This window comes from Taudactylus pleione, unplaced genomic scaffold, assembly GCF_031769625.1.
Source record: "Taudactylus pleione unplaced genomic scaffold, aTauple2 ptg000373l, whole genome shotgun sequence".
In the NCBI taxonomy this organism is placed as follows: domain Eukaryota; kingdom Metazoa; phylum Chordata; class Amphibia; order Anura; family Myobatrachidae; genus Taudactylus; species Taudactylus pleione.
Window position 1 is genome coordinate 3,074,159 of NW_028284774.1, and position 23,296 is coordinate 3,097,454.

At 41.4% G+C, this 23,296-nt stretch overlaps 1 protein-coding gene across 3 annotated transcripts in view; it reads right to left on the bottom strand.

Moving 5' to 3' along the window:
• The window catches only part of TGFBR3 (transforming growth factor beta receptor 3), a 235,682-nt gene that overhangs the window by 151,581 nt on the left and 60,805 nt on the right, over window positions 1-23,296 (bottom strand). For all 3 annotated transcript variants that reach the window (XM_088444889.1, XM_088444886.1, XM_088444888.1), the window contains exon 3: window positions 126-310. In XM_088444889.1, the coding sequence (XP_088301015.1) occupies window positions 126-310 (185 nt within the window). The remainder of the gene's footprint in view (window positions 1-125; window positions 311-23,296) is intronic.

Below are 23,296 nucleotides of genomic sequence, written 5' to 3' on the forward strand. Positions count from 1 at the left end.
GATGTTCTATCAGTAACAGGATCAGCGGCAGGGGTGGTAATGGCACACTAAAACAATAGGCGAAAGTATAATATTGTGCTTCCAGGAAACATTGCTGAGCAGATTATACTGTAAATCATACATACCTCTGTTGTAGCCTGACAGGGTTCCTTCTCCACACATTTCAGATTTATGATATGCACCTCTTGGGGATGACTTATTGTTCCGTTGCTTCCACAGCCAGATAAAATAGCGTAGCTTTCCAGCAAGGCTTGGACAGGGTATGATTCAGTAACAGTTGACAGCAGACATTCAGCTATAGGGATGGGACCTAAAAGATACAGAGAGGAAGCATTAGTTATGCACTATACTTACTGTCCTACAGTCACAGTGATAAAGACCTCTGCCCATTTGAATGAGTCAATTCAAAATTCTTATACTGTAATTTGGCAGCATTGCGCTAGAACTGAAAGTTAATTGGACTGTAGAGTGGAAAAAAGGAAGATCTAGTCCAATTAGCAACCGCTAGCACCACTTCCAGGTAATGTTAGTGTATGCCGTAATGCAGTAATCTGATACACTGCATTTAAAAAGTAGATGTAGTCACACATTGAGATCATACAATAAGTATCTATCTAAAGCGGCCATAATCTGTGTAATTATCAGCTGATCGGGCCGATACTTGCAGAATGTGTGGCCACAATGGAGCCGCAATTATCGCTCTGTCGGGCATAAGAAAACTTTCAGCATGCACAAAAGATTTCATAATTGCTACTCGGATCTGACATTGGATATACTCACTATCGGACCCATAGACTATTTATCTGACAGTGTATGGCAATGAAAGATTATTGGTATTGGATGCTCGGCGCTACCAAGTCACCCAATGGCATGGCGCGACTATAAGGGCTGTTTAACACGCAAGGAGGCTAGATGTATGTGGACACATCTGTATAGAGTACTATTTTAGTTGGACAGACAAGTTGAACCGTTGGTTAGTGAATTGGTTGGTCTAGTGTATGGTTAGCTTAAGACTTTATAGACCTTATAGATGGGTGATAAATGAGTGCGCTGGAATTTGCAAGCCCACTTTCACGGCCCATGCACAGTAATTCCGTCAGTGGTTCTGGACATTAATGACCTATGCACCTGCCTGTGGCAGGTACAGTGTCTCCGCCTGAACATGGCCTCTGTGGAAGCAGTTGTGCGTCTGAGAACAAAGCCCGTTGCAGATACACACCCTCAACACTCACATGACACTCCCAACACTTGTCCGCGTAACAGATTTTTTCCCGCTCACTTCAGACCTCCTCCCAGACACTGCCCAGGAACGCCCATAGTATTGGGTCGCCTTTTCTATTACCAGTGGCTATGTACGGAACAGCGCATCTGTGCATACATTTAGGGTATCACATGCACCATAGGGGTTTTGAGAACAATTTGATGCATGTGCAGCAGCAAATAATCGCTCAAGTATGCGAACATTTACATGCTTCTACTAGTGTTCAAAACTCTAGCGAATACAAGTATTTTGGTAATTGTCCAACAAGCACAGATTTTTTTAGATGGCTATAGAATTAGTATTCATGTTACCATATATGTTAAAGAGTAAAATATATTTACAAGTACTTAAGATAAATGGGTCTCTTGCTGAGATCCATCACTATCGTTTTGTGAATTAGCTCTAAATTACAGTAAAATATGTGGTCAGGACAGGCATATGTGTATGCTTATATGTATAGGGGATACTTAAGGTCCCCCTCTGGTCCTTGATAGATAAATCACATGGTGCTACAGAGGTATTCTGGGAAAATTACAGGAAACGTGAGCAAAGAAAAAAAAATGGAATAAATTATCATTTATTTTTTTTTGGATGTTCTGTACCAGAATGATTAGAACCAATTCAAAACGGCACAAACCATATTTATCTCAGGAAGCGAAATGTTACTACATTTTTTTTTTAAATTAAAAACCTTTCTTGCTGGACTTTTAAAAAAAACAAGAATATTTATCATGCTATGTAAAACAGCAATATTTTAAATCATGTTATTTCCGTCAATTCTCAAATATTTCTTTATCTAAAATTAAAATGTGTTAACGGGTGAAAGATCACGACTGACGTGCGCCAGTGACGCAGCAAATTTACTTAAGGGCTCTCAGTTTATAACACAGGCACAGCTGGCAAGAAACAGAGTAAAAGTGTTATAAAAAAAAAAGGGAGATGTATCTAAAATGTAAAATGAGTAATATATTTCAATGCAGATTGGAGCAGATATTAAAGCCAGCAGGTTAAAATATAATAGACTACCCCCTTCCCCAAGTTTTCTTTTTTCTGTACCCTTCCCCTTCCATATTGTTAATGGAACAAAACTTTAATAAAAACTATTGATGATAAAAATATAAGACTGTAAAAAGAGGTGTCATTGTAATTGTATGCCATTGGGAAATCTAGCCTATAAACTTATGAATTCTAGCTTGTAGTATATTTAATCAGATTTGATTACTAGATATATTTATATTAATGGGTTAATCATTTTTATTATTATTCCTTATTTATATAGCACCAACATATTCCACAGAGCTGTACAATCAGATATAAATTTACATATTTGTCCCACAGCAGAGTTTTTAATCAAATTCCCCTACAATGACCCATAAAGACTGTCATGGGATAGATGCATAGTATCATGTAGAATACCCTCTAGCCCGGTATAGTGCAGCAACTCAACGTGGCGCAAGTGAACGTAAGACCTCTGGAGAGATGTTAGCTCCCTGATATTTGTAGGTGCAGGGTCCTGGGTGCGAATGCACCTCTCCACCCCGTCCCATAAATGCTCGATTGGGTTCATGTTAGATAAACGTGGTGGCCACACCATTCGTCGGAACTTCTCCAGACTGTTCCTCCAACCAATTCTGGACAACGTGGGACTGATAACATGGTGCATTGTCCTGCTGGAATATTTCATTGTTGTGGGGATACATGAAGTCCATGAAGGACTGCAAATTGTCATCAAGCAATACACCATAGCAGTTACATGTTCAGACGGACCCAACACATGCCACGTAAGCACACCCCCCATCATAAGGAACCAACACAAGCCTGCACGGTGCCTTGTTGACAACTGGTGTCCATGACCTCATGAAGTCTGCGCCACACCCAAACCCTACCATCAGCCCAAAACAACTGAAACCATGACTCATTGGACCAAGCCACATGTTGCCAGTCCTCCAAAGTCCAATTAGCGATGTCACAAACCCTGGTGAGGGGCTGTGTCCGGTTTTGTAGTGTTAACAGAAGCACACTGATGGGTCTTCTGCTCCCATATCCCATGGAAGCTAAAGAACGCTGCACTGACATGCTGGATGAGTCTGGTACTTCCTGCATTGAACGTGGATGTGATTTGACCCAGTGTCCCTTGTCTGTTACCATGGACAATTCTGTTCAGACACCGCTGGTTACGATAATTAAGCAACCGTGGTCGGCCACTGCACTATCCATGGTACATGGTAATGCCTTCCATGAGGTATTCCCAGTACACGCGAGACACTGTTCGAACGCCAATAATTCACATCACCTTCAGCAGTCTAGCTGGTGTTCAAACTGACTCACAAGATGTCAGATTACCACTGATACAGGTCTGGGCATTTCCAAGACATCACAGTACGGTGCTGCCACCTACCATTACCTTTACATATGGTTATCCCATGACTTTTGCCACTTCAGAGTACTAACACCAATTTAACTGGGGAAGGAAACCGTAGCATCTGGAAGAAACCTATGGGAATAAGGAAAAAACTTGCAAACCCCACTCCCAATGAACCATGGATTGGAAACAAATCCAAGGATCATGTGCTGTGATGCAACAATTTATTATATCTGCCAATGAAATGCAGACCTCACAACATTTAATGTTGAGAAATTGGGAAGAGAACCACTGCGCCACTGTGCATTAGAGTGGGAATGACTATACATCACCGCGGAGTGACTAGTGCTTCCGACACAGCTCATTACCCTCCCATAAAACATGATTTGCATGCCCAACCTGTTCACTGCTGGTCTGCTATGGGCATACATCCTCAACCATCCAGCCTGATCAGAACTGACCCTTCACATCAGGGGATGTAGTTGGGATACCAACAGCTGGGACACCGGCTCTTGATATCCCGGTGCCGGAATCCCCACTTCCGGCCAGAAGACCGGCCCCGGAATCCCAATAGTAGTGGAGATGCCTATGCCGGAAACCCAACAACCGGCATCCCGATCGTAAGTATAGCGGGAGGAGGTTAGGGTTAGGCTACGGACATGGGGTGCTAGGTTTAGGCACCACTGGAGGGGAGTCAGGCTTAGACACTAAGGGCGGAGGTTCAGGCACCAAGGGGGAGGTGTTAGGTTTAGGCACTAATGGGGAGGGAAAGGGTGCGGGGTAGGGAGGGTTAAAGGGAGAGGGTTAGGACACTTACCTAACCCCTGTCAGGATACCGACCATCAGGATGCCGCTGTCGGTATATTGACAGCTGGCATCTCGACTGCCAGTATTTCATACCCAACCCCACATCAGGACTGTCCAGTACAGTTAGGCAGTATGCCCAAATGGAAATAATGGTTGTCAATTACTGACTCACCAAACTGACGCAGGTATTATGAAAGCATGAGAATCCTAGTGGTCATTGGCTACTGGAATGAAAAGAAAAGACTCCAACATGTTCCATTAATGGAAACATATGTTTGACAAATTTTAAGATAGGGGATGGAAGGTATAATGAAGTTAATCAGAAATAAGGCGACTTTCATCAGTGAAAATTAAACCATTATATCAGGGCCAATTTTGTCAAAAGAGCTACAAATGCCTAGTAATGGTTCCATAGTTAAGTCAATATCATTATAACTAACCAAAATGTTTTTTGTTTTTTTTGCAAAGGCAAACTCTTATTTACATATAATGATACTATTCACACTTATCTAGAAGCTGTAACACAGCCAGTCACTGCTTGTGCAGACTTATCAAAAAGTAAATAAAACAGTATATTTTTAAAGTCTATTTCACATTAGGCAGTGACTTGTTATATTGATAATATACCTATATCAGTCCCAAAATAAACTACAGCTGCACATTTTGACAGAGTTATTTATTAAAATTTTAGCCAGTGTCTTAAACAAAATTATTTTGGGCAAAAACATGTCTGGTTCTGTGATTTACTGTATAACACAACCTTTCACCAGATCTCAGAAAATGAAATGCTATTTCCAATACCGGTGTAATGATGCCAATGTACGGGCATATTTAAACACTCAGTGAGTGGGATATCACATTTGTGGGTAAAATATGCCTCAGATCTATGTATAATTTCATGTTTGGATTGATAAAATCAATCCTATTGGACCAATTAGAGCGTGATTGCCAGAGGATGAGTTTTCGTCACTCTCTATCTTGGGTTGTCCAAACTGATACATGAATGAGCAGATTAGAATACTTCCTGGACTTTTCTTTCTTATGGGAAACTCAGCCACTTACATATACTGTAGATGGCTAGTCGGTGGCAAGGTTGTAACAAACATACTGTAAGAGGAACACACTTGTTTCTTGGCAAGTAGTGTGTTCTAAGAATAGATCAATCGTCTTTTCTTTGGTCATGATAGACATAGCTAGGGCTTCCTAAACTAGCTGACACCAAGATGCGTTGTAATATAAGGCCTTCAAAAGAAATATCATATTGATCTTACACAAGGCTTCTATAATTGTGAAATTAAGAACTTGGACACTGATGTGACTTGAACTTTCCTTAGGGCATATCATCCACCCAATACTGTATTTTGGTTTCATATGAAATCAGTTACAGGAATCTATTTCCAATGTTAAACTGGCTGAATCAGTAGACTGAATTATGAGGAACTAAAGAAATTACTCAAACTGTTTACATGGAAAAATCGGGACTGTTCTGTAATTATATGACAATAAGTAGAAAGTCAGTCAATAAAATAGACTAAAGGTGCCCACACACATAGCGATATTTTACACGATCTCGCCAATTCCGACGAATCGTGACGACAGATTGTGTAAAATATGGCCAAATTGTGAGGAAATCGTGAGTCCTAACTCTCGATCACGATGCGATGCGCGTCCCCGCAGGTCGCACATTGCATCGTCAGATCTGCCGTGCAGTAGGACAGATCTGACAATCTGGGACAAAATGCACTGGGAAAAAAAAAAAAAAGTTAAGAAGCACGATAGATCTTATGCTGTTTACTCCAAATCGTGTGTAGGAGCTGCCGGGGGAGAGTTCAGGGGAAATCGCACACATCGTGGGATCGTGTGCAGATCGGTATGTGTGTGGGCACCTTAATGGATTAATCATTATTAGATTTTGTCCATAAACTATAAAAACATTCTATTGTAGACAACTAATAAAGAATGATGTTTGTTGGGTGAAATACAATCTTCTCTTTTTTTAATTTTGGATTACAAGGAGATTCAAGACCCCGGCACTTGTATCTGATCTAATACTTCAGTGGCACCACTGTCTCTACAAAGCATTCTCCCACCTCTCCAAACACTATAGCGCAAACCATTCTCCCAACGCTCCAAACACTATAGCTTTCCATGGTAAAAAAAAACATCTGTAGCATTAGATATAAAAACACAGCAAATCATCTTATAGAAACACAATAAATCATCTTAAATCAAATCTTAATAAAAACTCAAATAGCACTAATTGGCTAACCCCAGGGCCGGCTCGAGCAAAATTTTTTAGGTAAGCAAATATTATTTTGGCACCCCCACGGGTACCGTCGCATGCGCCAGAGGCACGGTCTGGTGGGAAAGTCACGCCCCCCATTTTTGTCACATACATAGATACACTACACACATTTGGGAGTTAATATATATATATATTATAATTTTTAGCTTTTTAATAACACTAAATTAATTAGTTAGACAAATGATGGATGCCTGCCTATTTTAAGTTCCTAAAACACTTTATATAATGTGCAATCAAGATAGTACAGCTACATTGAAGTGTCCGTTCCCTCAGATGCCCGTTCTGTAGCCATTTTATGATGGAGACCAAAAATATTCACCATGTTAGGTGGCAGTGCAGAATAAATACACCTACAGTATATACTCCACATACATATATTTTATTGTGCTTTTGCACTATATTAAAAATTAGAGACATTTGCGGAGACAAGAATTTCCAGGTACAATTCTTTAGAAATCTGGATTGTCATTTTACAGTTTGACAACTATGAACTAACAAAAAACTATAGAGTATCAACATAAATCATATTTTTAGTTTTTAATTTTATAGTCTCGAAATTGCATCTGAAACTTTTTCTTCCTCTCTTTCTGGGTGATTTCTACATTGCTGTTCCAAAATGCTGATTTTTAGCCCCTATGAATTCACTGTTACGGCTTTGAAGCTTGTATTTTTCTTGTTCTCTGAGTAAACAGCAGGTCAGTGTCAAGTAAACGTATAGTTACCGCATGACTGGGCTTTCTGGTGAGCAGTTTAATCAGCATTGATAGGATATGGAATGACGGCTCGTTTTACTTTTCTACCATATGGAGTGCAGGTTCCAGGTCCATCATTTACATTACCAAATGTGTTAGGTGACATGTTGTTTGACTTTAATCCATCCACTGTTTTATTTTGAAAAGTCCTGAAGGAGACAAAGTGGAACAAAACTACATTTCTGCACTGGTATTAGTTTCATTTATCTAGAAAAAAGGACTATGCACAACATGAAATTGTCCATGCGGACACAAAGGCGTGGTGAATGCACTCAAGGACAGAGGGCCTCAGATACTTCCAAATCAAACAAAGCCTTGGAAACCCACAATGCATTGTTTCTTTAAGGAAAGCTATAGTTCGACACTAAAAGTTGCTCCCATATGAAAAGAAAAAACTTCTATAACTTCCGCCAATATACTATCTTCTATCTTATGTTTAGCAGAACTTCCCTGTCACTCCCTTTGGCTGAAAACGCTGAGAATGCTCTGGTGTAACATCTGTCAGTGTTCCCCATTCAATGTAATCACTAATAAGTAGAGAACATAGTAGTAGAACTATAGTTCCCTGGCTGGAGAACCGTGGTTGTTAAAATCCTATATGTCGCAATCAATTCTTCTATATTAGTGGATAAGTTACTGCTAGTAGGAGGTGGTGGTAGAATATGAAGACTCTTAGGTACTGTAGATAAATGTGTTAAAACAGCTTTAGAATATATATCTGTCTCATGTTTCCGTGATGTCACTACTAGTGAGCAGAGGGCAGTAAGCACCAGGGAAGCATTCTGAGACCAGCTGTGAGTGGCTGCAGTACCCTCATGAACCGGACAGCACTCTTTATAGATTGGTGCCCAGGACAAATACCACTCGCTGATCAACTATCTATAAATCACTGTTATTTATGGGTGATATCTAATTTTACAATTGCTTAGTAACAGATATGGCAGAGCTCAGTTACAACGCAACCTTTAAAAAGACATTTCATGTTTGCAAATTACACTATGCCTCAATATTTTACTCACATATAGATAATTTGTAATCACTATTACTCAGTATGCAGACCCTATACCTTTGCTGTTCTTTCTCTCACACAGGGGTAAGCAAGAAAAAGAGAGAAGGATCTAGATAGCAAGTGAGTGCAGGCAGAGGTGTTACTGCACTGCTCTCCCAATGTCCACCAACAGGCAGGATCACGCTACGGAGAGTAGAGCATTTTCCTCTCAGCTCCAGAGTGCTGGCCGGGCAGGACCACTGGCCCAGGACCCATCACAGACCAAATGAGACAACAGTGAAAGGGGCAGGAAAACGCATCCTAAGTCTTTGGCCTATAAGTGGATGTTTCTGGGTTGTATTTAAATTGCAGCAATAGCTTTGTTTTCTATTTGTAGAGCAATTTGTGTTTTTAATACCGCCAGAGCCTTGATTACTTTTTGCAGAGCAAATATGTGTTTTAGATGTCGCCAATATGACAACAGGGCTCTGGCATCACCCTGCTCTGTAGAGTGTTTTTGTGTGTTTGACCCCTTTGCACTTCATTTCAAAGGACTGGTCAAATAGAAAATATGCCAGTTTTCCATTATCAATTGAATAACAAGAAAACTAGATGTAATTAGTTCTGCAAAGTTTATCAATAGTTAACTAGATGACATCTTGACTCAATGTTTAACAGCAAGCCCAGGTAAATACTTACGTAGGACATACATACTTTACTGTAGGACATACACATCATAAAATGTAATTAACATAGAATGTTGACCTGATTTTCATGTGATAAATCTGAGTGATAGCTAACACATATCAGGCAGAGAAGTAATTTACTGCAAGTACATGTGTTTAGAATTTATAAGAATTCCAAGATTATTTATTTATTACATAAACATTAACAAGATAAATCAATCACAATAGATAATCAAAATGGACCATAACAGAACAAAAAGACTACTAAACGTACTTGCTGCATAACGCGGCACATTCTGTATCAGTAATAATAAACATGATAATGTGGCTTTTGGTTTAATGCCAGACATTTGCTTCCAATAGTGTAAAGATAAATATTCATTAATATAAAATGTAATTCTAGGCATACAAGACAAAACACCAAGAGGGTGTCTATACAGAGTAGTATTTGGATACATTCAGAGATTCATTAAAAAGTAAATAATTATGTGTACACAGTAAAATCTTGAAATTTATTCTTATCTGAAATATCTGATGATCCAAATCTCTTCCGAAAAATGTGCACCCTTTCATTGAATTGAGAAGGATGGAAAAATGACACCTTCAATCCTATGGAAACACCTTGTAACAGATGCACCCAAGAAAAACGGCCAATAGCCACTCATTGTGTAGTATTCAATTTAATGGTTTAATATAGTAACATCTGTATAAAATAGTTACTTAATACACTTTTTAATCTTGCTCTATGAGTACACTAGGCAAGATGGTGTCCACTTCCTGTCTCACCCCACAACAGGGTGCGAGCCACTTGACAGTAGTAGTAGCTCCTAGCAGAAGTCAATCCGCTAATTCACTCTACACGTTTCGTCTATGATGACTTCCTCAGGGATATGTAGTGTATCTAAGAGATGCGACTAAGTAGGAGTATTTGGATGCGCAGATATTTCAGATAATACATTTCAAGAATTTATTGTGTATGCATAATTATTGAATCTCTATTTATCCACATACTACACTACAGATACCCTCTTCATGTTTGTCTTGTATGTGTTTTTTTAGATCCTCTGCTGACAAAGGATCTTCCTTGAGAAGCTGCAAAATTTTTAGAGGTAAAAGACATTTACGTTGGACTTTTAAAGTATTTATTTTAGCTCAGAATAAATTTGTTGGGTTTGAAGCCAAGTCTAGCCATGTTTAAATACAGTATAACTACTATAATTTATGTGATACATAGCTTTTTTATGTTTCATACATAATGTACCTGAACATTGAAGTACACAATTTTTGTTTGTTTTTTCAAAAATGTTCCTTTATTGAGGCTTGGCAAATACAAATCACAAATAAAAGAAGTACATTCAATTTGAGTACAATACACCTCGTATCAAGAACAAGTCTCCAATAAACACTGCTAAAGGAACATTATGTTCCAGAATGTTGTCAGAAAAAAAAATTAGACTGATAAATATGGTGTGAACCCGGATCTATGCCATCTACATCCCTCAATCCATATTTAGGAGAAAAGAGTTCACCAAAGTATACATCGACCATGATCTATGCATCAGAAAGAGGAATCGGGGGTATTGGGAATATGCGCGAGTCTCATACCATAACATGTTCCTAAAACAGTTCCAGATCTGTTCTTTGAGTGGGATAGGGTATCTAAGGAACTCTCCCATGTTTCAAAAAATCTTCCAGTGAACCTCTCCTTTTGTAGTGAATCCTCCAACCACTCCATTCTAAACACATGAGTTTGTCTACAAATAGTGAAAATGGAGGGGGGTGGGATGGGTTGTATCTACAATTGGAGAACATATTTTTGGGTTATAGCTGAGATGGCTATCTACAATTTCCTTACTCCTTGTGTGATACGGGTGCCTTCAGGTAAAATACCAAAAATTGTCCATTCTGGGGGATTGGGGATGAGCAATTCATTAAGTTGACATACCTGAATCCAGAATTTCCATATTACTGGACATGCCCATAGACAATGTGTTAAGTCAGCCTGGGTCGTGAGTGGTCTTCCGTCATCCCTATTAGGTATCTACACTGAGGAGTAAGATTTATTCTGTGAAATATATTTAAAAACAATTCCACATAGGACGCTGCGAGAATTAGTTTAATGGATGTATCAAGTGTTCGTAATAGCCTGTTTGTTGTTAACGATGAATACGCTATTTTTTTTAAGTGTGTTTTACTTGTTTTTCCATTTTCAATAAAAGAAACAACAACAAAAAACTTTTACGTCAGGTATTTAATTTAAGTTCAAACCAGTCTCCATAAAAATCAACTAACAGTATACATTCGAGCCACTGATTTGAGTATAGTTAAAGTGATGCAAACCCATAAGTTATTTTCTACATTGTATGCATTTATTTATTCCGTTGCATCACTATCACTAGGCAACGTTATAGTGTTTTCTAGAGAGTGAGGCAAAAAATAATAGAAATAACCTAACACAGTTATAAAGTATAATAATACTAATGTATAATAATAAGGTAATAATGTATACTCACAAACGCTAGTTCTAGAACAATATAAATGCTAGATACTTGCCTACATCAAGTTATCATTTACATAAACCAGGGATGGGGAACCTCCTGCCCGGGGGCTGTATAAGGCCCTCGGAATCATTTGGTCTGGCCCTCTGAGCTTTTTTCTGATAGCCTCATCTGACTAGCAGGGTGCCTAGAATGGCACACTGCAACTAGAATCCATGCAGCAGTACCGCCTGGAGCGTCCTTAGGTCCTTGGAGCGTCCACAGCTGCCCTTACAGCTCCCCCGAGCATCTTCAGGATGCTCCGGGCATTGCTGTACTCTCCCAGGTAATTGTTGCCCTGCCCCATGTGACATCACAAGGAGGGGTCGTGGCCTGCACCGAGCCGGCGAATAATGTTATATAAATCAAAACGGCCCTCGGCAGAAAGAAGGTTCCCCACCCCTGACATAAACCCATTAAAAAAATCACTTCTATTATGTGCTGTATGATTATTTATTTTCCATGCATCTAGCTAGTGATAACATTGCCGGACTTTATCTACCGTTCATCCGACCAACGACTGGTGGCGGTCTGTTTGGACAGTACGCTTCTTGAAACCATTTACATTTAAAACGGTTTAATCAGCGAAATCACGGCATGTATAGTATGGGCACCTTACAGTCATTATAACTTGCAGCATATGACAGAATGTTAGGGATCACTAATTCATCTACCAGCGTCAATTATAAACTTGTTTTTTGTTGTTTTTTTAAATAGACTTGTAAAATACAAAAAGGGAAAATGACCTAGAGATATATGACTAAGTGACAATGTGGTTAAGTGTGGATGTTAGTTATGCTGATGGATACTTGACAGATACTTGACTAGAGGACAGGGCGCCTTAGGTATATGTGTCACTCAATAATGAGTCTGATTAAACCCATCAGTGCCACAAATTCCATGCACAGATTTAGAAGCAAAACAAAAACCAATGGTCTATATGATTGCAAGCGCCCAGCATCATCGGCTGCAACAATTTAGTGACTATAAACATGGCAAGTTTCTAGTTACAGTATAATGCGCATTTTCTGTCCCCAAAGAAAGGTCTGGTTTCAAACACAAGTGTCCCGTGCCAAACTAACAGCCTTTTGTTTGCTTTATAGCAAGAAGGGATAGAATTACAAGCCAAGGCAATGAGTTTTTAATAATGCTAGTTTGCTTATGCTGCACTTATTTCTGCAGCTAATGGTTTCGAAGAATAAAGCTACAATATACTTCAGTACTGGAATAAAAGCTTAGATTTTCTATAAGAGGTCAGAGTTTTTAGACTATATCATTAATTTCAAATCTGAGCATCAGACTAGAAGGAGTAAATTTACTAAACATCTTTTTAACGCACCTCACAGCAGATCGAAAGCGGTTTTGCGGTCAAATCCACTGAATTCACTAAGAGGCAGTTTGACCTTCGAAAGTAATAGTTATGGATGCTTGGTACTTCAGAGAGGGCTAAACCAATAATAATTTAATCCAAACCGCCACTGAAATGAGGATGCACAAATCAATATGGGGTCTATGTACTAAGCCTTGGAGAGAGATAAAGTGGACGGAGATAAAGTACCAACCAATCAACTAACTGTCATTTTTCAAACACAGGGCGGGATGTACTAAAACCTATATTGCGGTCAAAACTCAGCAAACCCCCTTTTTCAGAGTTTTGACCGCATCTCCATATGCACCAAGCTCCGGAATGCGATACATTCTGGAGCTTGGACCCGGTGGGTAACGCCCCCCGCAACGTGTGCTTCATTCTGTGCAGAATTATGCCAGAGGGACTTCTGGGACATAAACCTGGAAGTCCCTCTAGCGGTAGAGCTGTCCTTTGCGATTTTAAATGCTTTTCTAGGTACATACCAGTGATATTATCGCCGGTATGTACGCGATAAATGGCGGAATGTATGACAGCGCAGTTGCCATGGTTAGTACATCCTTACAACAGCATGTAAAGTGCCACTTAGGAGCTGATTGGTTAGTACCATACTTGCCTACACTCCCGATTTCTCGGGTAGCCCCCACACCCCAGGAAGATTTAATGGGGAATTTGCGGGTACGTAGTGAGGGGACATGGCTAAAGGATGCAAATCCTGCCGTTTAGCCCCACCCCTCCTCACAGACCCGCGAATCGCAGACTTTCCCGGGAGGGGCCTAATTCTTCCTTACTTACTTTACTTATCTGCTCCCCGGGAGATGCCCGGGGAGCAGACACTAGTGACCGCTTAGGGCGGCGGGCTGGCTTACTATGCATTTTCAGGTCATTTAGCTCCGCCCCTCCATACAAAGCCGTGATTCCTGGCATTTATTTCCCCATCCTGCCCACTTCACTAGGACGTGAGTGGGATGCGGGAGATGTGGATTCTCTACTGGGCATGCGGGGGGCTCCCCGACAATTCGGGAGCCTCCCGACACTTAGGGTAGGTAAGTATGGCCTAATTATGTCAACAGTCCAGCAGGGTGCTCCCGGAAAGAATTTAATTAAAGCCGGTAAGTATGGTTAGTACTATATCTCCATCCACTTTATCACTCTTCAAGGCTTAGTGCATAGACAGACATGTGAGTGAGCAATCAATATGTATCAAACAAGGTAGATAAAAATATTATCACTTATCTTATGGGGATAATATTATTTCATTATTCATTATTATGTTAAGGGTGCCAAAATGACTAGTAATTAGCTTAAAACACCAATATTATTACTAAATTAAACTACCAATATTAAATGATTGCTAATAGGGCCAATAAATATGTATTTACGATGGGGGAAGCAATTCATATTTTATGATGTGCGCACCATTTATAGTGACATAAAATGTTGTTTCTCCTGTAATAAATAAAGTCTATTAACAGTCATTTAATATTAGCAACGTAATACAATTAATATTAACATTGGTCCGCGAATCCAATTAATTTGCCCCCTAACATAATCATTAAATAATATTATCCACCTATGATAATTACTAAGGTTTTTATACACCTTATTCAATACATACTCACTGCACACATAAATGTTTTTTGCCTGCTCATATTCTGATTGGCCAGATAGCTTTAAACGCTTGCTCTTTGCAGCTCGACTGTCAAAACCACCTCATTTCTTTTGGTGGTGCCAGCTAATATAATTGGGTGTTTGTATTCTTGACATGTGAAAACAAAGAGATGGTTATATGTAGTGTGGGGTTTTGAAAACTGGTGGTTTGCGGTATTATTGCCTTTAGTAAATCCAGCCATTTTAAAACTGCTAGAAAAAAAGACCAAAAACTTCTGTTTTAACAAACTGTCCTTTATTAAATTTCCCCTGTAGTGTCTATATCTACACCACTGGGTCCTAAATCTATACACATTGAAAGAGTTTTTATCAACTTCATGAATTTGACTATCAATTTACACAGTAATATAGGGAGATGCACTAAGCCTTGGACAGTGGACTGAGATTTAGGGCCTTATTTATCAATGAGTTTTATCATTCACAGCGAGTTTTAAAACTCATTGCGCATGATAATGGTGCTCCAGCCAATCAGCTCCTGTCATCTGTTTGAAAAATGACAGTTGGGAGTTGATTGGCTGGAGCACCATTTATCATATGCAACACGTTTTATCACTCATTGTGAATGATAAAACCTGTTGATAAATGAGGCCCTAAGTACTAACTGATTAACCGATCAGCTTATAACTGTCATGTTACAGACTGCATTTGAAAAATGACAGTTAGGAGCTGATTGGTTGGTACTTTATCACTCTCCACTTTATCACTCTCCAAGGCTTAGTGCATCTCCCCATTAAACGTCCTTAATACAGTTTTCCAGCAAGTATCACAATGGCTTGAATGATTTTATCAGCTTCTACATATATTTAGCAGTGATTATAGAAATAACAGTAGACATATAACCATGGCTGTTTTTGTGGAAAGGCCTTAAATCCAGGTCCTATGGTGCAGGCAGCCCATACTTAATCATACTCCCAAATTCTTACTTATGCATGACTATCAGAATGAAAAAACATCAATAATTTTTCATTAGTGGCGAATACATTTCATTGTTCGTTATACAGATAGGACATACTTGGACGTTGGACCATAGAGTTCTCCTGCTGTGGCAGAAGACACTGTCGCCCCCAGGTGCTACCGTTGTGGGTCGTTTAGTACCACCCATATTCTGCTACCACTATCCATGTCTATGTATGACATTTTCCTATCATATGTCAGAGCTACTCCAGCATTCCCAGTCATTGTAAATTTGGCTAGTGTGTTGTCGCTAATGCAGGCTGGAATCAGCCATTTAGATGGTTGAATCAATACATACCAGACTATAAGCAATTAATGGTTCCTAGGAAACTGATAAGCTACATTCTCTTATCACAGAAAATGTTTGATTTCCTTTGCCTAAGAGGGAGACTATTCAGTGCCAGTTACAAATACAGTATTATTACTATAAACAGTAAATTAGTAATAGCAAATAGTAATTACTATCATGTAAAAATACCTGAGAGTGATTCAGTTCACTGCGATGTGACTAGCTCTGGGATGTTGGTCCTGGAGCTATTCAATTCACTGTGATGTTAAGCTGACTAAAGCATTTCTTCTCGCAAACTCCTGATGGTGCAAGGAGAAATCCAACTAAAGTGCAGGCCGCAAGGCTGTTTGCTGGCTTAGTGTGGCGCTGACAGCCTCGCGGCTGTCACTTTAGTTGGAGAGTGCCGGTTCTCGCGAATAAACACCCTGCTTAAGTAGCGAGAACTTGCATTCTCTGACTTAAGTGCTTCTAGTCGGACTTAACATCGCTGTGAATTGAATAGCTCCAGGACCAACATCCCGGCACTATTCACATCACCCCTCTAAAATGGAGGAGAATTGCCTTGACCAATGATTAATATATTGCACACATATCCCTATACAGTCACATACTCAAGCATTTTCATAGACATCCGTTTGAGTCCATAAAATTTGTTTGTGGCATCTGAAAAGCATTTAACCCAAATACTGCATATAATTCATACCACATAATTGGGGCAGTGCATAGCACTACAGAAGCTCTGACCCTCCCCTGCCCTTCTTCCCTCACCTTAAAGAACTATTCGAATGCCACACACAAGGGAATGAAAGGGCAAGCCCAGTGACAGGGGGTACAAGGAGGATACTTATACTGGGCCCAAGATTGTGGGAGTCCACTTCATGTGCTGCTGCAGTTTCAGCAGGGCACAGGCAGGAAAAGGGAGCCCAACAGCCAGCGTAATAATGTATTTTTTTGTTTTTGCATGTGCAGCACACATTACATCATGACACTGCATCGCTGGATCGCAGAGGAGAGGCGCTGCAAAGAGGAGCAGCAGAGAGGCAAGTGTGGGCTGGAGATGGAGAGACACGGGTCCAGGGTTGGGATTGGACTGGTGCTGAAGACACAGGCTGGGGAAACTCGGGGAGATGTGCTGGGGAGACACAGGATGATGGGGCTGAGAGACAAGGGGGATGCTGCTTATAGACATTAAGGGGGATTATGTAGAGAGACACGGGGGATGAGGGGAGATAAGCCAATGGCAGATCAGCCTGTACCTACCAGGGAGGGAGGGGGGACTCCAAAAACATGAGTGTGCAGGGCCCCAAGGTTTCTGTTGCTGGCCCTGTGAAAGGGCCCTCAATTCGGGACTGTACCACCTAAATAAGGACAACTGGGATATATGCCTGATTTTGTCAACGAGATTAAAAAAAAAGTTGACCATGGAACTCATTACTCTCTAGTTCCAGAACAAGAAAATAAAACAAGGGTTTCATTTAAATAAAGGACAAAAGGGGTGTACTCTGCAGCTCAAACTGCATCTGATTTCATTATTACAATAAACACACTACATAAAGTGCATAATCATTTGGTCGGTGACAATGTGCGCAATTGTTTTGGTAACATGACATCAGTGCTTACAGTCTGTCATCTCCTATCCTTGCAGGCGGCTGCCATAAATCAAGTCTCTGTTTTTCCAGCTCACAGTAACAGAAGAGGCCTCTCAAATGTAATAAACAAAAGATTCCGCAGGAGAGAAGCTGTTATGGCAGAAGGGTGGGGGAAGGCTAAGGTTTTACAGATTCTGGGCGCTGCAATTCATACACATTTCCCCAAGTGATAAATCTTTTATTAAATACAGTCTTAATTCCTGGAGTATAACCAACTCTTCCAAGTATACCTATTTAGTGGGTACGAAACAATTTTGTATATTACATCTAATGATTACCAGCTGTACATTATTTCCTATCTGCCAGTGTGTTATTGCGGCCGATCAGGGTGGAATTTATTACATAGAAATATACTTCTATGGTTAAGGTAGTCCCGGAGTTAGTGAATGAAACAGCAATAGGCAGTAGAATGGTTTAAAGTGATAAATGCATAAATTAAATCATTGTGAATTATATTGATACATAATACTCAATTCAGAGATTGTCTTGAGATCAATCCAAACTAATTGCTTATGCTGGGCATAGATGGCCAGATAAAATACCTGCCAGACTGACAGACATTTTATCTGTCAGCCTGTCAGCCCGCAGATGTCCACAGCATAGACTGTGAGATTACTCACAGTGTATTGGCCCCGACATCTGTGCTCCGCCCCCGGGGGAGGAGACATGTCCCTGTTCCTTCCATGGGAAGGAACACATGAAATGTCTGTCTGTGGGCCGCGGCTGGGCATACACTGCCCGATGCGGCCGACATATTAACTCACAAATATCGCATTGGACGGGCATGCTGGTCGATCCAGCATGCACAACACAGCAATAATTAACCCTCAGTTTGGACACTGGCAAATCATGTCTATGTTTTAGGAAGTACATGGAGTTACTCATACCACTTTTAGACATAAAATCCCGACTTCAACCCGGCTCGGACCCAGGACACCAAGCACAGGTTGAAGCCTGGCTACCCTTTTCACACTAAAACCCCATTTACACCAAAGTCCTGGGACTGACCCAGGATTTGGAACATGTTCCCAACCCGGGTTAGACCTGGGACAGACTCCTTTTACACCGCGGCACCCGGGACAGCACCGTTCACCCCAGAGCCGGGTCTGCAGCGACATGTGTCCTCCGGCGTTGCAGTTGATGCTTGGAGATTATGTCATTTCCAAGTGCCACTGAAGCCAGCTAATCGGCCAACATGTGGCACTATCTGGGTCATCATGACCCGGATCGCATTGTTTACACTACAGGGTGACACGGGAACGATCCGTGGCCAACCCAGCAAGCTACCTGAGTTGGATCCCCTGGTCCCTGGACCTGGCTGGATCCGTTTACACTAACAAAAATCCCAGGTTGATGCGCATTCATGTGCATCAACCAGGGAGTTTCAGGTCAGTGTAAAAGGGGTATTAGGGGGACAACCCAGGTTATTCCCGGGTTGTCACCCTTCACAACTGACCTGGGTCTTGCAGTGACCCGGGTCTTTCGGCATTCAGTGGGCGCTTGGAGATGATCTCATCTCCAGGTGTCACTGTCCCCAGCCAATCAGTTAGTTTTAGGCGTTACCTGGGTCATCAAGACCCAGGTCGCACTTTTCACACTTGAGTCAGGTCGTCGACCCAGGTTGCAAGTCCCAGGACCCTGCTAGTAAGTATCCAGGACTGTCAACCCGAGTTGCACCTTCAGACTTTCATGCACAAAAACCCGGGGTTTAGGCTTATGTCTGAAAGGGCTGTTAATTTAATTTATGACTTTGAAGGTGCACTATCTATAATACTAGAATTATACTCAGAACACTGCTTGTCCAAAGAATGCATTTTAAGACAGTCAGTAGTGTTCATTAATCAGCTTTAATCACCTTTACATAAGTGTAGTTTATTCTGCCTTAGCTCTTTCATGCTGTCTTTTCATACACTAAGAAGATAAGACTGCAGGGAGATGGCCTTTTGTTTATGGTATAGAGTATAATACCCACGCATTTTGAGTGATCATGTGATGGAATTTGGAATCTACATAGATTATAATGGACAGGGGAATGCAGAGATTACGCATAGCAATGCTTCAAAATGTGGCCATCAAAATGCCCATCTGATGTTACCCTAAAAGTAAGCCTTATCTCCTACGTTTTCATTCTGTCTCACTTCTGTAATCTAATACACTCATCTAAACAAATCCTTATCAGCTGGTCTCATGTGAGTTGATCCATGGTTTTAATTCATATCTCCTATCGCTAATAAACTAATTTGCTACAATTTGTTTGGTGTTTTTTTTATTTCAAACAATATATAAACATTGAAGGGCTGATTCTGCATTGGGAGCAAAGCAAAAAGCAAGTAACTTTGTATCTGGTCAACCAAGCTGCAATGCACGAGGTACAAATGCATTCTTTTTTTTTTTTTTGCATGCAGGTTAATTACTGGTTGCTTTTGCATGTAGCCCATAAATGCTGGACAGCTTTATTTATACACTGCAATTAGGTTTGGAGTTTGGACACACTCCTGTCAAATCTAAACCTTGTTGCACATTTAAAAGCTGCCCCACCTGCAGCATGGTTTTACCTAGGTGCAATGTTACTTGCTCTTTAATGCTTTGCTCCCAACTCAGAATCAGCCTCCTAGCCTCTAGTCTAAAGCCTGGTAATCTTCAGCAACGGGACCTGGCATTGGCAAGTGCATACACACTTGGCGATGCCGGCAGCGACGGCGGGGGCCATGCTGCATTCGGCAGCATGGCCCTCGCTAACGATATCCCTCGTCGGTCCTGCATGCAGGATGTCAATGACGACACGCGGGAGCGCACATCGTCAGCGACATACTGGGTTCACACTAGACCATGTGCCCAATATATCGCTATGATTCGCCGGATCGGACGACAAATCGTGTCTGGTGTGTACCCAGCATAACTAGTACTAAGGGATAATGGCTTACTAGTACTAAGGGATAATGGCTTATGGAGACACAACATTGTTGCAACAAAGCAAAACAAGGCAAAAAGAAGAACCTAAAGCCTTATGGAGCATACACACTGGGCCTAATCCAGACCGGCTTGCGAGCGCTGAGCGCTCGCAAGCGGGTCGATGTTGGGCCAGTGCGCATGCGCACGACGGAGGCGGCTCCGTCGTGCGCATGCGCGAGACCCGGATAGCGACGGGCAAGCCGTCGCTCCGGGTCTCGCTACAAAGGGAGCGTGCTGTCGACGGTGAGTGACAGCACGCCCCCTTTGGTGGGGGGGCGTGGCTGGCCAGACGGAGGCGTTCCCATGGGAACGCCTACCGTCTGGGGCCGGCCCCACTGACATCTCAAGTGATGTCAGTAGGAGTGCTCTCGGCTCTGATAGAGCTGACAGCACTCCAGGGCTTGCGGCAGACGAGACCCTACCACAAGGGTCTCGTCGCAAGCCCGATGGTCGCGATGGTCTTGACCATCGCGACCATCTTTTTGGCCGCTCGCTATAGCTGTGGGTGGTCACCCACAGCTATGCGAGCGGCCAGGAAGACGCTCTAAAATTCCGAAGGACAGCCCTGATTCAGAGCGAGAGCTCTGTCAGAGCGTTCGGCTCTGAATCAGGGCCTCTGTCAGATGTGTCAGATGAACGATTGAATGATTTGACCAACGATTTGAACGATTTTGCAAAACGATTTGAACTACGAACGATTTTTGACTGCATTAAACTAAGTGAAATCATCTAAAACTGACTGCAAACAAATCAGATGTCATATATAGTTATCTGACCATCGGGAACGCGCATCGTTCATCATTCAGACATGTCAGATATGTCAGATTTTCCTTCAGATATGAACGATTGAACGATTTTTTAAATTGTTATCGTTCAGATCTGAAGAAAAATCTGACCGTGTGTATGCACCGTTACTCACTTTACATTTTATTACATTATTGAACGCTGTATGCACCAATCGTTTTATTCAATTAAATACAAAGGAGAAGTGTAGATGACCTCCAGAATACAAGGAAACACACTAGAAGCAACTACTGTAGGTGTCAAACTTTTGTTCAATATTAAACAAACACAAGTATTTATTAGGTTTAGCTTTCTGCTAAATTCTATTGCAGTGATAGGGAAGAGAGAGGAGTGAAAGCCTAGACTACTTTTTTCTAAACTGAATTTTGTTTGTTGAATATCTAGCTCACAAGTATGTAGGTTTGAAACAACTAATAAAGTTTAAAGTTAACAAATGAAAAATTCATTGTGTAATTTTTTAGAATATAAACCTCTATACAAAAATGTAGATTTGTCTTTTCAATATACTTTTAAAGTGTAATTTAAATACAGAAAGACAACTTTATATGCTATTAAAGATGCCCTTAGAATGAATGCCATATTGAAAGGAAATGTAGCCTCTTTACTCTGGGGATTTTGTTGAGGAGCTTGAGAACATTGCAGTACTGCACATAATGAGGGAGAAATGTTGCATTTTATTTTATGTGGCTTGTCTTATGTACATGAGGTCTCTTGTCACGGAACTGGGCTGATGGAAACAGATCAGCATGCTCTGTACAGCACCTGAACAACCACAACAATGGACTTCATTCACCTACATGTGTTAATATCTAAGGGCTTGGGTAGATAGGCTGCTCTGAACCCCTCTCCTCTGTTATATCTTGTCACAGTTTGATCATTGATATCTATGAAAGGAAACTAGTGCAGCACAATGCAGAGAGCATGTTCTTCTGCCCATCTGCTCCACCGGGATGGGTATGAAATACCGGCGGCACAGTAGCCGCTGGTTCATATCCCGAGAGTGGCAGCCCGAACAGTCAGAATCCCGACAGTGGCTGTAAGTATTCTATTCCTAACCCTCTCTCCCCCCTTACCCTCCCTTAGTGTTGCCCAACCCTAACCTCCCTGGGGGTGCCTACCCCTAACCTACCCCCGGTGGTGCCAAACCCTAGCCCCCCATTGGCACCCTAAACCTAACCCTCCTAGTGGGGAGCCTAGCCCTAACCTCCCCCCGATGGTGCCTAACCCTAATTCCCCTCCCTGCATCCTGATCCTAACCCTCCCCGGGGGTTGCCTAACCCTATGTTCCCTCGGGGGTAGCTAAACCTGACCCTCCCCCCTGTGGCTAAGACTTACCTGGCTCCGCCGTCTTACGATCGGGATGCCGGCTGTCAGGATTCTGACGCCGGTATCCTGATCCCTCAGGGGGTTGCGGCGTCGGTATTTTGCTGGGTTGAGGGTTCGGGCGTTGGTATATCGACGCCAAGGCATCCCGTCCACCGGCAATATTACTACATCCCGCTTCACCCTCAATTTGCACAGTGCTCAGATGCACTTCATCAGCACTCTTCATAGAGATTAATGATTTTAGGGTTCTAGGTAGACGTGGATTGCCTACCTCTGTCCTACACTATACTAAGAATAGAACCAAGATTCTATTTCGGCAATACCTCTGGCAAGTAATACAAATTCCCATTATGTATAACATGAATAAATGTTTGCAAAACTGAATGAAGACTTTATATTTGGTTATCATTTCTGCACTCCTCAGCTTCTGCATGGACGGCACGTGGTAGATTATGTGCATATGTTCCCCACATGCGGACAAAGCAGAGCAAATGTCCTCAGAGACAAGATGTACACATATCTTTCCACCCAGAGGAAATATAGAGGATTCCTTCCATAAGCATGGCTCATGTTCTATTAGCAGCACC